The sequence below is a fragment of the Lissotriton vulgaris genome, chromosome 1_1 (genome assembly GCF_964263255.1).
Source record: "Lissotriton vulgaris chromosome 1_1, aLisVul1.2, whole genome shotgun sequence".
Lineage (NCBI taxonomy): Eukaryota > Metazoa > Chordata > Amphibia > Caudata > Salamandridae > Lissotriton > Lissotriton vulgaris.
In genome coordinates, this window is record NC_141685.1 from 1,518,361,936 (window position 1) to 1,518,375,292 (window position 13,357).

The following is a 13,357-nucleotide window of genomic DNA, read 5'->3' on the forward strand; positions in this document are numbered from 1 at the left end:
GTGTGTGGCAGAAGATGTGGTCATCGATCCAGCAGCTTCAGAAAGAAGTGAAACCTTAATTAATGTTCAGCATGAATTATATGTGAACATGCAAAATTAACACAGACATCCATGATTATGTTGGGAACATATCACACACAAACTTCACATGCTACAAAAAGTGGCAATATCTGCTAATATTCATTCACAAAGATTTGGTTACTGTGTAGTATTAGGGAATCAATAGTTTACACCACTATATGGCACATTTACCTGATGGACGGATGGCAGTCAGTATGTCTCCCAAATCCCTGGATGGTGTACTTTGAATTACTGAGGAAGTCTTGACAGCAGTTGTTATTGTGCCATACATATCCATATTTCAATTTACAGGATGATATTAGTTATTTTGAATGTATATGTCATAGGTATAGACTTTCAACCCACTTTTGGCTACTCCTCTTCAGATGTGACAATATAAGCAGTATATGGACATAAGTGACAGCAGGGATATTAGACACACTCCACATACTGCTAACATATCATCCAATATTTAAGACTATGAGTTTTTTTATGAAGTATTATTGAGTGTATTTACCAGGGTCTACCATCCACCCAGTGTTTGGTGCCTGGCCATATGTTACACCCGCACGTGGAGCAGAGATCGCTGTAGTATGTGTTTTGCTGGCCTAAAATAATATGACTGTATTTAGTTTGCATTCTAGTTGACACATGCAATCAACAACATATCCTATGTTTGCGACTATTGATGGATTCTATGTAAAATATCCATGGGTTGTCTGATCACAATGTAGTGAATGGGACCTTTTACTGGCCATATTTATGTGCCAGTTTATGCTGCTGGTATGGGTTGATGTGCCCCTTGATGTTGCCTCCCTGTGCAGGGACCTCTGCTCCAGTGGATTAATCTACTCTGGCTGTATGTGGCAATAAAAAGAAGTCAACAGATATTACCAAGAAATGATGATTATGTACAACTTTTCACATATGTACTCACTTGCATTTACAAGACAACTGTGATGGTTACTATATCAGGCACATTTTCTAGTGCCATATGCCAGTGTAAAATAAAATCACCAGCAGTCATGGGTCACTGTTTGTGAAATTGTAAGTTACCATTTCCATTACAAAGGATTCTGAGACTGCAGTAGACAAAACAAGACACGTGAGAGTCTAACTCACCATGAATGAAAGCACAGACTTGACATGGCTTCCAACCACATTATGGTCATCATTCACAGGCAGCCCATGAAGCAGTTGGGTGTGCATGGTGGAGAGGACATCCTTCTTTAGTGGGGTAAGACGGAGACAGATTCCAGTTTGTCTACCAGGGAAAGCTGTGGCCACCTCTATCCTGGTGATCTTCTCCTTCACCCGTCTTTCCTCATCCTGCCACTTAATTTATTTCTCTGTGATGGTCCATTCATTGTCCCCCAATGCACTGACTGGAGTAGCCAACAGCTGCCAGAGGACTGCCTTCTATGTTACATTGCTGAGGTATTGAGGTAGACCATACAGATTTTTGTAGTTCCTCACTACAAGTATTACAATAATATTGGTCTTCTCCTCAGTGTAGTTCTTCCTCCTCACATTTAGCAAGGCAAGGCACAGTACAAGCAGGTGAAGTGTAGGTGTGGAAAAACCAGAGCCTTGGATGTGTGCTGCTTTTATGTGGTTTGTAGTGCATGGGTTGCAGGTGACATTAATTTTCTGCAGGTATTTGAAAATACTCTTATTCCAGTCTGAGTGTGGAGATTCTGCCCCAAGTGCAGAAATTACAACCAAGTGCAGAAATTCGGCCAGAGTGCAGAACCTCTGTAGTCGTTAAGATACCCCTTTTGAGTCCCTTTGTGAATACCAAAAAGTCATAAAGTTAAGCTTTCGGTCTTAAGTTATATTTTTGGCTGAACGTTTTGTGAAAGTGGCCATCTGATTGGCTGGTCCAATAGCCGTTTTCCTCAAATGTTACTAATGGCCCTTCTTGATAATAGAGGAATTTGTGTATAATGGAGTTCTTGATTTCTAATTTGTTTTCTATGCACAGAGCATTCCTTGCTGTGTGCTAAATTGAATGTTCAAGTGGGGCCTCTAAACTTTTTTTCAGTTGAAGTGCTTTTAAGTTTAATACTAAGAATAAAAGTATTGTATTAAATATGTAAGTCTCAGGACTGACAGGAGAACAGGGAGTTAACTTTTGAAGCAGCGTGATTGAGCCAAGGCTTGTAAATGCAACAAACACAAGTGGATTCCAATATCTATATCCATCCAATCAATTATATATGTTCCAAAAATCGTTATTTTTCTTTGATGACAACACAGGACAGCTTAAGCGTTTCATTCACTACGCGAACTTCGCTCGGGACAGTTTTCTCATAGATTAAAAAAGTGCATGAAAGAAGAATGTAAATTGCTTGTTTCCGTTCTCTTGGGTCTCCTCTCTGTCTCATTAAGGGATGTTTCTCTCCAAATGGTATTAATAGTCCTTAGAGAATCAATCCAAGCTCCCCTTTATAATATAGCAGCATAATCACCAGGAGTTCCTCCCAGACACCGTGATAGGTGCCAAATGAATCAGAGCACGAATAACACGTCTTCATTGAATTTCACCATGGCACATATGAATTAGACTCCTCATAAAGGTAGCTTGGATAAGGTTGATGCAGGTATTACCTTTTCCTTTTTTTACCCACCCTTGTTGGAGTAATGAGTTCTGGAAGAATGGTATACGGCAGTAACCAACTAAAGAATAATTTATCTATAAGGGAAGCATTTTGAAAATACCCTACATTTGACATAAAATACCTCCAACAAGATTGGGTCTATGAAAGTCTTTAGTAAGAATATTTAGAAAGGCTCAGATGCTAAACCTGGAATCATAAGGCTAATTTTATTCTAAGTTTTGTTCAAGTATTTCATTTTAAAAAGATGTATCTCATTGATTCTTTTTTCTTTTAGGTCGAAGTGCTAATTGCCATAAGCAGCATTACTTCTCCATTATTGTTCACAGCTGCTGCATACTTATCTTTCAGCATCCTGCGAATTTTTGAGATTTTAGAAGCTTTACCAACAGACATAAAAGTAGGTACTCACTTATTTCTCTATGTATGCAGTCATAGCAGTATAATAATGCGTTACCCAATTTGTTCCCCTGTTCCTCTCTTTCGTGCCATTTTATAGGGTGAATAATGACAGTGATGTCCATTGGTGTATATTGGGTGAAGGTAATCCTAATGAATAATTAATGTTCATGTTAGGGGATTTGATAATTATAGATACACTAAAGAATCTGAAATGCATTCATGCCCCACTTTTATTTTTAGCTTAACCTTATGCATATGGTGCAGTGTCAAGCATTTGCTCTCATCTCAAACACAGGTCCATGGTCCATGAGGTTTGGATCCATGACATGTTTTCATTTCATCGACATTGGATAAAACTGACATTCAGAAAATCGAAATGGCAAGTATTAGCATGGTCATTGATTAGCCTAGAAATCTGGTATAGATCCAGCCTTCATAGACCAATGTTGGCCAGGCCTGATCTACCTAAGGGTATTCCTGCTTGATACAGTAAAAACCTAAAAATTATAGGGATGCTTAGTTATAAGCCATGCTAATTTAAACTGACATCTGTCCAAACCCAACTCAGCCATCCTAGTCTATGCATTTGTTTCAATCCACACAAGCCAATTATATTACCTACATCTTGGCTCAATTCACCAAATATTTGTAATCTTCAATTAGTGAGGATTACCTCTACATTCGCTGCTGAACATGTATAAATATGAACAGATGTAGCCCAATCAGATTTCCTTTGAAGAAATCCCTCCTAAACAAAGAAACACTACCTTTCTAACCACTAAGGTCTTAGCTAGACGCAGGCAGTGCATGACTTGAAAGAATGATATTCAAAACTGAGGGATGAACTCGGTTACGCTGGAATCTCATAATCTAGCAGCAGGATAAAAAGAAACCTTCAGACCTTGTAGTTGATATGAAGACTAATATCTTATGATGAGCTGATTGGGGGCTGCGTGGGTGCAGAGAGAGTCGAAAAGACAAACCAATATCCTGAGAGTAGTGCAGAGATCGCTTTTTGTTGCTTCGTTCGATAACACACGTGGTGCCGGAATAGATACAGGAACTGGGGATGTCCAAAAACAGGAGCCGCATACTCAATTATACATTAAGTTGCAAGCTTGCAGTGATGGCTCTTAACACTTTAAATATAGCCACATTTTGAGTACATTTATTTCATGTGTGAACAAGTGTTTGGAACAGTATACTTATAGTGAGTGATGGAAATAGGGCATGATTACGAGTAGGCCCTGTTGAATCTGGTACTTGTCGCATCTGGTAAACATCCAACACTGAGGTGTTTGAAATTAATATGATACAACAATTATGACATATTCTGTGTTTTTGAGGAATAACCAGTGCTCTCATCACCGAAATCAGTATGTACTGATAAATATCAGGCTTTTTCCCCGAGGTAATTTCAAGCAGGTTTGAAAAATAAGAAATGTAATGGTGAGTGTGATCTTAATTGCACCTGGTACCTACAGGGTGGAGCAGACATCAGATCAATAGTAATTGTCATAGCTGCACAAACAGATGGTAGTGCTGGTATCAGAATTTAATGTCCCACTTCAAATCAGGCCTTTATAGTCTGTTTCTTGAAATCATGTTTCTCGACTTATATATTATATATGTATATATATATCTATCTATATTCACTGAAAAAACCATAGGCTTCACACCAGTTATAGTTAGCTGGAAATTTTACCGACATAAAACCATTGAAATTCCACGTTATAGTTAGTTGGACTCACTATAACTTGCGCGTGTAATGCACTGCTGATGACGTCACATATTACATCACTCATGACATGGTCAGTGACATCACTCATGACATCACTGATGACAACATCCTTGTGACAGAGTGACAGACCTCCTTTCACTGTAACCCTTGAACACACATATTCAAAAATAGAAACTAAAATTTTCAAAAAAATGGAGATACCCATACCAGTTACAACAACCAATTCAGTAATTCCACCATTTATATACACATCCACTAATTCACCAACAGTTCTATATAGTCACTCATACATATACTCACTCATCATATGTAGTGATGCCCCGGGGCGCGATGCGTAAGCGCGTTGGGTCATGTGACCTGAAAATAACACTTTTTATTGGTTCATAACAGTTTTGGTTTCATAATGATGAAGCCCCTGGTCATGTGACCTGAAAATAAAAATTTTCATTGGTTCAATACATTTTTTTTTTCAAAAGGATGAAAGACCCCACCTTTTTTCCTTATTCTGACTTTGTCTTTTGACTTAGGAAGACCTGTTTGTACCTCTCTGTACCATTTTGATCTTTATAATGGCTTCAGTAGCAGCAGCAGCTGGTGCCTCTGCACCACCACCACCACCACAACCACCAAGAGGACCACCACAAGATATCATTGGTGGTCTACAAGAGGAGGAAGAGGAGGAGGAGGAGGAAGAAGGGAGAAGATGGCTTGATGAACAAAATACCCCATACCAGCCAAGACCACACATTATATGGGAGTTTTTTTCCATCCCACAGGGGAAGAAAAAAGTAAATGCAGCCAAGGTGACTTGCAAAATCTGTGGCGTGGAACTTTCCAGGGGAAACCCGAACAAGAAATATTCATTTGGAAACAACACGATGATACGCCACATGCAGCGCAAGCATCCAATAAATTATTCTGCTGCAGAGATAAGGGAACTGGCCAGTAACCCTCCCCAATCCACAAGTACCACCTCAAAAAGGAAGCAACCCACTCCGTCTGCACCAGAGGAAAGTGAGACGATGCCGTGCATTCAGCCACGATTTGCAGATTTCCGAATTATCTGTAAATATTGTGGGAAGACCATCTCCTACGGAGAACAAAGTGTAAAGCTCATCGTCCTTGCTGGGGACAACCATAAATGCCCCAATAAATCCTAATTATTTCTTCTTTTTTTTTTTGCTCCAGTTGAGCCATTTTCAATTCCCTGTTTTTTCGTTTCTCCCCATGAAAAATCCCAAAAATATATAAAACTGTTCAGAAAACGCCCAAAATGTACAAAAAGTTAAAAAAAACAATAAAAGAAATATAAAACAACAAAAAGAAGAAAAAAACAGTTCTTTTTAGAACTACCTCCAATTTATAAAAAAAGGCTACATTTTTAAAAAACTCTATTATTCATTTTTCCCCATGGGACGCTCCCCGGTCCGCTCCCCGGTGCGCGTACCGGGCGCTCCCCCGAGCAAATCAAAAAAAATATATATTTTTTTTGCCCAGCGGGACCCTTTTATAGCCCCCACATCAAACCTAGGGAGTCATGGGGGTCTACCCTGCCCCCTTATGGTCATTTCCCCCTTTGTTTTGACCACCTCTTGTGTCTCGATCCTACAGAGACACAAGATGGCGGCCGCTCCGGACTGTTTCGAATGTTTACAGACACCCAAGAGCCAATCAGCTTTCCGTGCGCAAGTCGCGTGGCGCGCCCGGTGCGCTCCCCGGTGCGCATACCGGGGCGCTGCCATAGATATATATATTTTTTTGATCCTAAATTACTCAAAATCCACTGGAGCATATATCTTGAGACATAGCAAAGGCACATCGGGCTACCAGTCCCTACAATTTTGCCAAGTTTGGTGGAAATCCATTCAGCCGTTCGGGCTAAAAGTGAGGTCGACCGCCCTATGGAAATTAACATGGGGAAAACACGTTTTGGGACCCCCCTTTTATCTCAGCCCGCACTTGACAAATCCCCCCCAAACTTTCAGGGAAGGACCGGGGCGCCGCAAGGCCATTTTGAGGTGATTTTCAGGCAGATTCGTCAACCGGCGCTAAAGTTATTCCAAATAGAATGTTGAGATTTATCTGTACTGTTTGGTTCTTTCTCCGCCAAATATTCAATTTCTTGTACAGATTTCAAAACTCGGTTTCGTGTTGCAGCAAGACCTAGACTCACCCAAATGATTGTTCTTGATTTGGCATAGAGACCTGCTGATGATAACCGATCAGAACATTCATATGCTCCAATTTCTCGATGCGACAACATCTTCAGACTGAAACTGTATAATTTCTTGCTTAGACTCTTTCCATGTGAAATGTCCTCCCACATTTCTTCAGTTCTGTCTTTTCTTTTTTTGTGATTCATCAACCGGCGCTAAAGTTATTCCAAATAGAATGTTGAGATTTAACATTGAAAAAAATCCTAACTATAACTACCTATATACATATATATATATATATGTATGTATGTATGTATGTATGTATGTATGTATGTATATATATATAAATATATATTCACTGAAAAAACCATAGGTTTCATACCAGTTATAGTTAGGAATTAGCATTTAAAAAACCTATTAAATTCACTGAAAAAACCATAGGTTTTACACCAGTTATTGTTAGGTGGAAATTTTACTGACATAAAACCAATGAAATTCCCACGTTATAGTTAGTTGGACTCACTATAACTTGCGCGTGTAATTCACTGCTGATGACATCACATATTACATCACTCATGACATGGTCAGTGACATCACTCATGACATCACTGATGACACCATCCAGTGAATGTGTGTCTTTCTGAAAAATAAACATGTTTTATATATGTATATGTAAAGGTCGATGGAAGAATAAATGTTTCAATAAGTGTCTTAATGGATGTTTTTTTTTTTAAATGATTGGTTAACTTGCTTATTAAGTGTATCTTAGTGAATACATATATTAACGAGTAATGTTTAAATATTTAAATATATGTATCAGTGTTTCACTTTGTGTATAAGTGGCTGCATGGGTTGGTGAGTAGCTACATGTGTGTTTATATGGGTTATTAGATGGTTTTTTTAGTATCTTTATAATTATCTGATTTGGTGGGGGTGTTACTTAGCACATAGATGCATCAATGACTGACTCACTGTTTGTATGTGTTTTGAAGACAGCATATGTGTCGGACTGTATGGGTGAATGAGTGTGTATATGTATTTGTTAGTAAGTGAATGATTGTCTCACTAGTGTCTTTATCAGTAACTACATATGTTTTAATCTAGTATATGTGAGTATTGATGTATATAAGTGAGTATATGTGAGAGTGAGAGATCGAAAGAGTTCTTGTTATAATAAGTATGTGTTTCTATAAGTGATTGTTTAAGAGAGTAAGTATGTGTAAGTTTCCTTAGAAGTAAGGTGGTAGTGTGTGTATAGCTGTATATGCAAAAAAATGGATGTTCAATAGTTTATTTGCATATGTGAGTATGTGTGTGAGCAAGTTTTGGAAGACTGTCGGTGTGTTAACAGATGTAATGGTGTCTCACTACATATGATAAGTGAGTATATGTATGAATGATTATATAGAACTGTTGGTGAATGAGTGGATGTGTATATAGATGGTGGAATTACTGAATTGGTTGTTGTAACTGGTATAGGTATCTCCACTTTTTTGTAAATGTTAGTTTCTATTTTTGAATATGTGTTTCAAGGGTTACTTTACAGTGAAAGGAGGTCAGTCACTCTGTCACAAGGATGGTGTCATGAGTGATGTCATGAGTGATGTCACTGACCATGTCATGAGTGATGTAATATGTGATGTCATCAGCAGTGCATTACACACGCAAGTTATAGTGAGTCCAACTAACTGTAACGTGGGAATTTCATTGGTTTTATGTCAGTAAAATTTCCACCTAACTATAACTGGTGTGAAACCTATGTTTTTTTCAGTGAATTTAATAGGTTTTTTTAAATGCTAATTCCTAACTATAACTGGTATGAAACCTATGGTTTTTTCAGTGAATTTCATAGGTTTTTTAAATGCTAATTCCTAACTATAACTGGTGTGAAACCTATGGTTTTTTCAGTGAATTTCATAGGTTTTTTAACTGCTAATTCCTAACTTTTTATATGGACTCAGACCTAGGTGTTTTTAGTGAATTTCTAAGGTTATTTTTTTGCAAATGTCTATCGCTTAGAAAGGTATGTTTTTCTAAAAATGAATCCTATATTGTATATTAATATAATATATATTTTTTTTAAAACGTATATATATTTTTTTATATTTCACTCAGGAGCGCTCCCGGTGCGCGTACCGGTCAGCGCCCCGGTGCGCGTACCGGTCAGCGCCCCGGTGCGTGTACCGGTCAGCGCCCCGGTGCGCGTACCGGTCAGCGCCCCGGTGCGCGTACCGGGCCGCGTCCCGTCAGCGCACCAACAAAAAAAAAGAAAAAAAAAAGGAGTGAGCATGAGGAATGGGGAAAACAAGAGAGTGGTGTAAAGAGAAAGAGAGCTAGAGGGAGAAACACAAAGGGACTGTGTAAGAGATAGTAAAACAGAGAAAAGGTATAAGAGGAAGTAACTGAGAAAAGGAAAATGAATAAGGGAGCAAAAGAAGAGAAGAAAGAGGAAGAAAACTAAAGCAGATGTTCTAGGAGAATGTGAATGGGTGATGACAGTAAAAGGAAGGAGAGTAAAGGATGAGGAATGAAAGGTAGTGACGGAACCAGAGAAAAGGAACAATGGTGACGGTTGGGAAAGAAAATAGCAGTGAGTGTAAGTAAAGAGGAGTGAAAGAGGGTGGATAAAAGTGAATAAGGGTAAGACATGGGGAGTGACAGAAAGAAAGAACAGAGAGAGTAAAGGAAGGAGTGTCAGAAAGGGACTAAGTGAAGCAGAAAAAAAGGAAAGAGAGGGAGTGTGGGTGAGCAGGGGCACTGAAAAAAGTTGAATGTGGTAGGAAAGTAAGGAAAAGAGAAGTAAATATGGAGGATAAGAATAAGTGAGGGAAGCAGAGTAAGAAAACAGGGGTGAGGTAGGGTGACAGAAAAGTAGTGAGGTTAAAACAAAGGGTGATGATAAATTACATTTTGTAGTCACACTTACCATATAATTAATGAAAATGTACTTGCATCTTTAAACTACACTTTGTATCTGTGAAAGACAAAATGAAAAAACAAGTTATAATTAGTAAAATATATATTTTAAAATAGAAGAAACAGGTCAAGAGGTAAAAAATCTAAAAAAGTCTACTAAGAAATAAAGCAATAGTGAAGGATACAAAAACAGAAATAAAGTAATGTAGAAAGAGAAAAAAGAGGGAAAAAGAAATAGAAAGAGAACAAATTACTGAAGATAAGTAAGATACTAAAAGAATGCGAGATACCAAAACGAAATCAGGAAAGATAAGAAAGTAAAAGGAAAATGAGTGAAAAGGAGAGGAGTCTAAATGAGGAACTATTAATAAGAAAGAGGAATAGAAGATGATTGAGAGTGAGTGAAGGGGAGTCACAGAGTGAAGGGATGAAGGGAATGAGGTTAATATAGAACGATGGAGGAAAAAGGAGTGAGAGAGTAAGTACATAGAAATACAAAGGGAAGGACTGATTGAACTACAGTTCAATGAGTAAGAAAGGAAAAAGAGTAAAGGAGCAAAAGAAGGAAAGAGAGGGGAAGAGAACTAAAGCAGTGGTACTGAGAGAATGTGAGAAAGATGAAAAGTGATGGAAGGGAGAGAGGAAATGCAGACAGTTGAAATTGGAAAGGGGCGACCACTCGGTCCCCCCGAACGTATGGTTGGGTGCCCCGATCCTCCTGGGAAACCATTTTGGGCGGGGGGCGTGTCTCGGCTGGTATGCCCGAAGCGGCGTAGCCGGGGCGCGCCTTTTCCCGCCCAAGAGGGGTTGTCCTAGACACCTACACCGATGGCCACGCCCAGTAGGCATACCGGAGGAGGGTACACACCCTCCCGAAGAAGAATAAATAGAGCGGGAATCCGAAGAAGCGTCCTCTTGTTCCTGTGCTCGGAAGGCTGCACCCACTCGTTGCTCGTGAGCCCTCGACGGAACAAGGAGCAATTTTGAGAACTTGTAATTCTTGTGTTTCTCTTTCAGTGACTTTAAAGCGAATGATCCAGGACCGTGTTGATTGACTCGGAGTGGATAATCGAAACCATGTCTGGCAAGAAGGCAGGAAAGGGTTCCGAGATAGACAAGGTGCTACGCATGTTGGTGAACAGAATGGCGAGAATGGAACGAAACATCGGACAAGTCCCAGCGCTTGGTCGTGATTTGGCGGGCGTCAAGAAGCAACTGGCCGAAATGAACAAGCCTGGTAACCCGAAGAAGGTAATAGGCCCGGCATTGCCGGGAGTCGTCCCCGAGGGTAGAGGGAAATGGGTCAAGAGGAGGGCGGTTGCAGGGGAGGTTCCAGTCCCTGAGGTGCCCCCGGTCATCCCTGCCATACCAGCTGATGACCCAGTACCAACCCCAGACGCGGGTTAACCGATTCCGGTTGTGATTACGCCCGCTAACGATGAGGATATGCCTCCTGAATTGGCCACCCAGTTGGCCGCATGGCTCAATAAGAAGGCAGGGGGTGCTACGGCGCCCGGAGACACGGCCGAAGAGGCCAAATTACTAATCCAGCAGTTGCGGCAGTCGCGAGATGCCGCGAAGGCGAATCTCCCTCTTGTTTCCCCACAGGTGACACCGGAAGGACCGGCAGCTGGTCTCGAGAAAACGGCGGGAACAACGACTGAACCGGGTAAGCTCGCTTTGCCAGTGGCGGGGGAGGGCTCATTACCCTCAAGGCGGGAGAGGGTGGTACAACATATCCCGATGGCCACAAAAGAATTGATATGGGCAGACAAGTATGTCAATATGTTTTCGTTGTTAACTGACCATCGCGAGATGGAATATGCTAAAACACAGAAAGATTTGTGGCACCCGAGCGTCTGGCGCGCCAAGATGGCGGAGTTCAGGGTGGAGGAGACGATAACGAATTGGGCGAAGGCCTTTGCAATGTTTACTGCGATTATTGGTGAACGTAAGCCCGAGGTATTGACCGAACTGTCTTGTTATCAAGCACGTATAATGGACTTTTATGAAATGTATGAGGGGGACGAATGGAAAGGTTACGACATGAAATTTCGTAAAGCGAAAGAGTATGATTCCTCTCTGACATGGGATTGCCTCGACTCAATTTCTTGGCATAAGCAGCTCCTGCCTGGGACGGCAGGGACGTCCTCGCCAGGTGGGAATGGGTCAGGGGTTTCCCGCCAAAAGCCCGCGGTGCCCTTTCGAGCAGGCACCGGTGGTGATCACCAGCCGAAAACCGGCGGGAATGGTAGAAAGCGGGGGGTATTTTGGGGCTTCAATAGAGGCAACTGTAACACACCCCAAGGTACATGTAGGTTCAAGTATGTGTGTGCGGGTTGTGGGAATTCCTCACACCCGGAGAGTTCATACAGATCGAAAAATAGCGGGTCGGGAGGTAAAGGAGGGTCCAAGCAAGACTGAGGTGGATCGTTGTGTACAATTGCCTACTCCCGTTGATCTCATGGCTATGACTCCTCGGTTAAACAAATACCCTGATTATGTCTCTGCTGGGGTGTTGAGGAAGGGATTCTTATATGGCTTCCACATCCCGGCAGGGGATTTTCGTGGGGAACCTTTTTGTAAAAACCAGCTTTCGGCACAGCATAATCCAGGTGTGGTGGAGAGAAAAATTGCTAAAGAAGTGAGCCTAGGCCGAGTGGCTGGGCCTTTTCAGCGCCCGCCAGTGGCGGGTTTCATCTGTTCCCCATTAGGGGTGGTCCCCAAGAAGGACCCGGGGGAGTTTAGGCTGATCCATAATCTGTCTGCTCCAAGGGGTTTCTCGGTAAACGATGCTATTGACCCAGAAGTTTGTTCGGTGCGGTACGCATCATTCGATGATGCCGTCACCATGTTGAATCGCCTGGGCCCCGGGGTGCTGATGGCGAAATCAGATATCGAATCAGCGTTCCGGTTGCTCCCGGTACACCCACAGGATCAGCGTTTGCTAGGTTTTGCGTTCCAAGGGAGTTATTACATGGATAAATGCATGCCAATGGGTTGCTCCATTTCTTGTGCCTATTTTGAAAAATTCAGCTGTTTTTTAGAGTGGGCATTCACCGAGGCCACAGGGCATAGGCATGTTATGCATTATCTAGATGACTTTCTGTTCTTGGGAGCAGCCGGCGACACGAAATGTGCGCAGGCGCTACAGGACTTTTGCATCCTCATGAGGGAGTTTGGAGTGCCATTGGCACCAGGTAAGACGGTTGGACCATCTACTTCACTGGAGTTTCTGGGAATTGAGCTCGATTCTGTGGAGGGATGTTTCCGTTTGCCAGTGGGAAAGGTAGCTAAATTTAGGGCTTCCCTGGAACTTTGCCTTAGTAAGGAGAAAGTGACCCTGCACCAATTACAGCAAACAGTGGGTCAGCTTAACTTTGCCTTAAGAGTTATACCAATGGCCCGCCCCTTTTCACGCTCTATTGCACAAGCTATGGTTGGTCTCAAGGAAGGACACCACC

General features: G+C 41.4%; 1 protein-coding gene across 1 annotated transcript in view; it reads left to right on the forward strand.

The window, feature by feature from the left end:
- MLC1 (modulator of VRAC current 1) overlaps positions 1–13,357 on the forward strand; it is a 415,388-nt gene that overhangs the window by 248,642 nt on the left and 153,389 nt on the right. Inside the window, exon 10 of the mRNA XM_086936780.1 lies at positions 2,956–3,078. Coding sequence (XP_086792906.1) covers positions 2,956–3,078 — 123 coding nt within the window. The remainder of the gene's footprint in view (positions 1–2,955; positions 3,079–13,357) is intronic.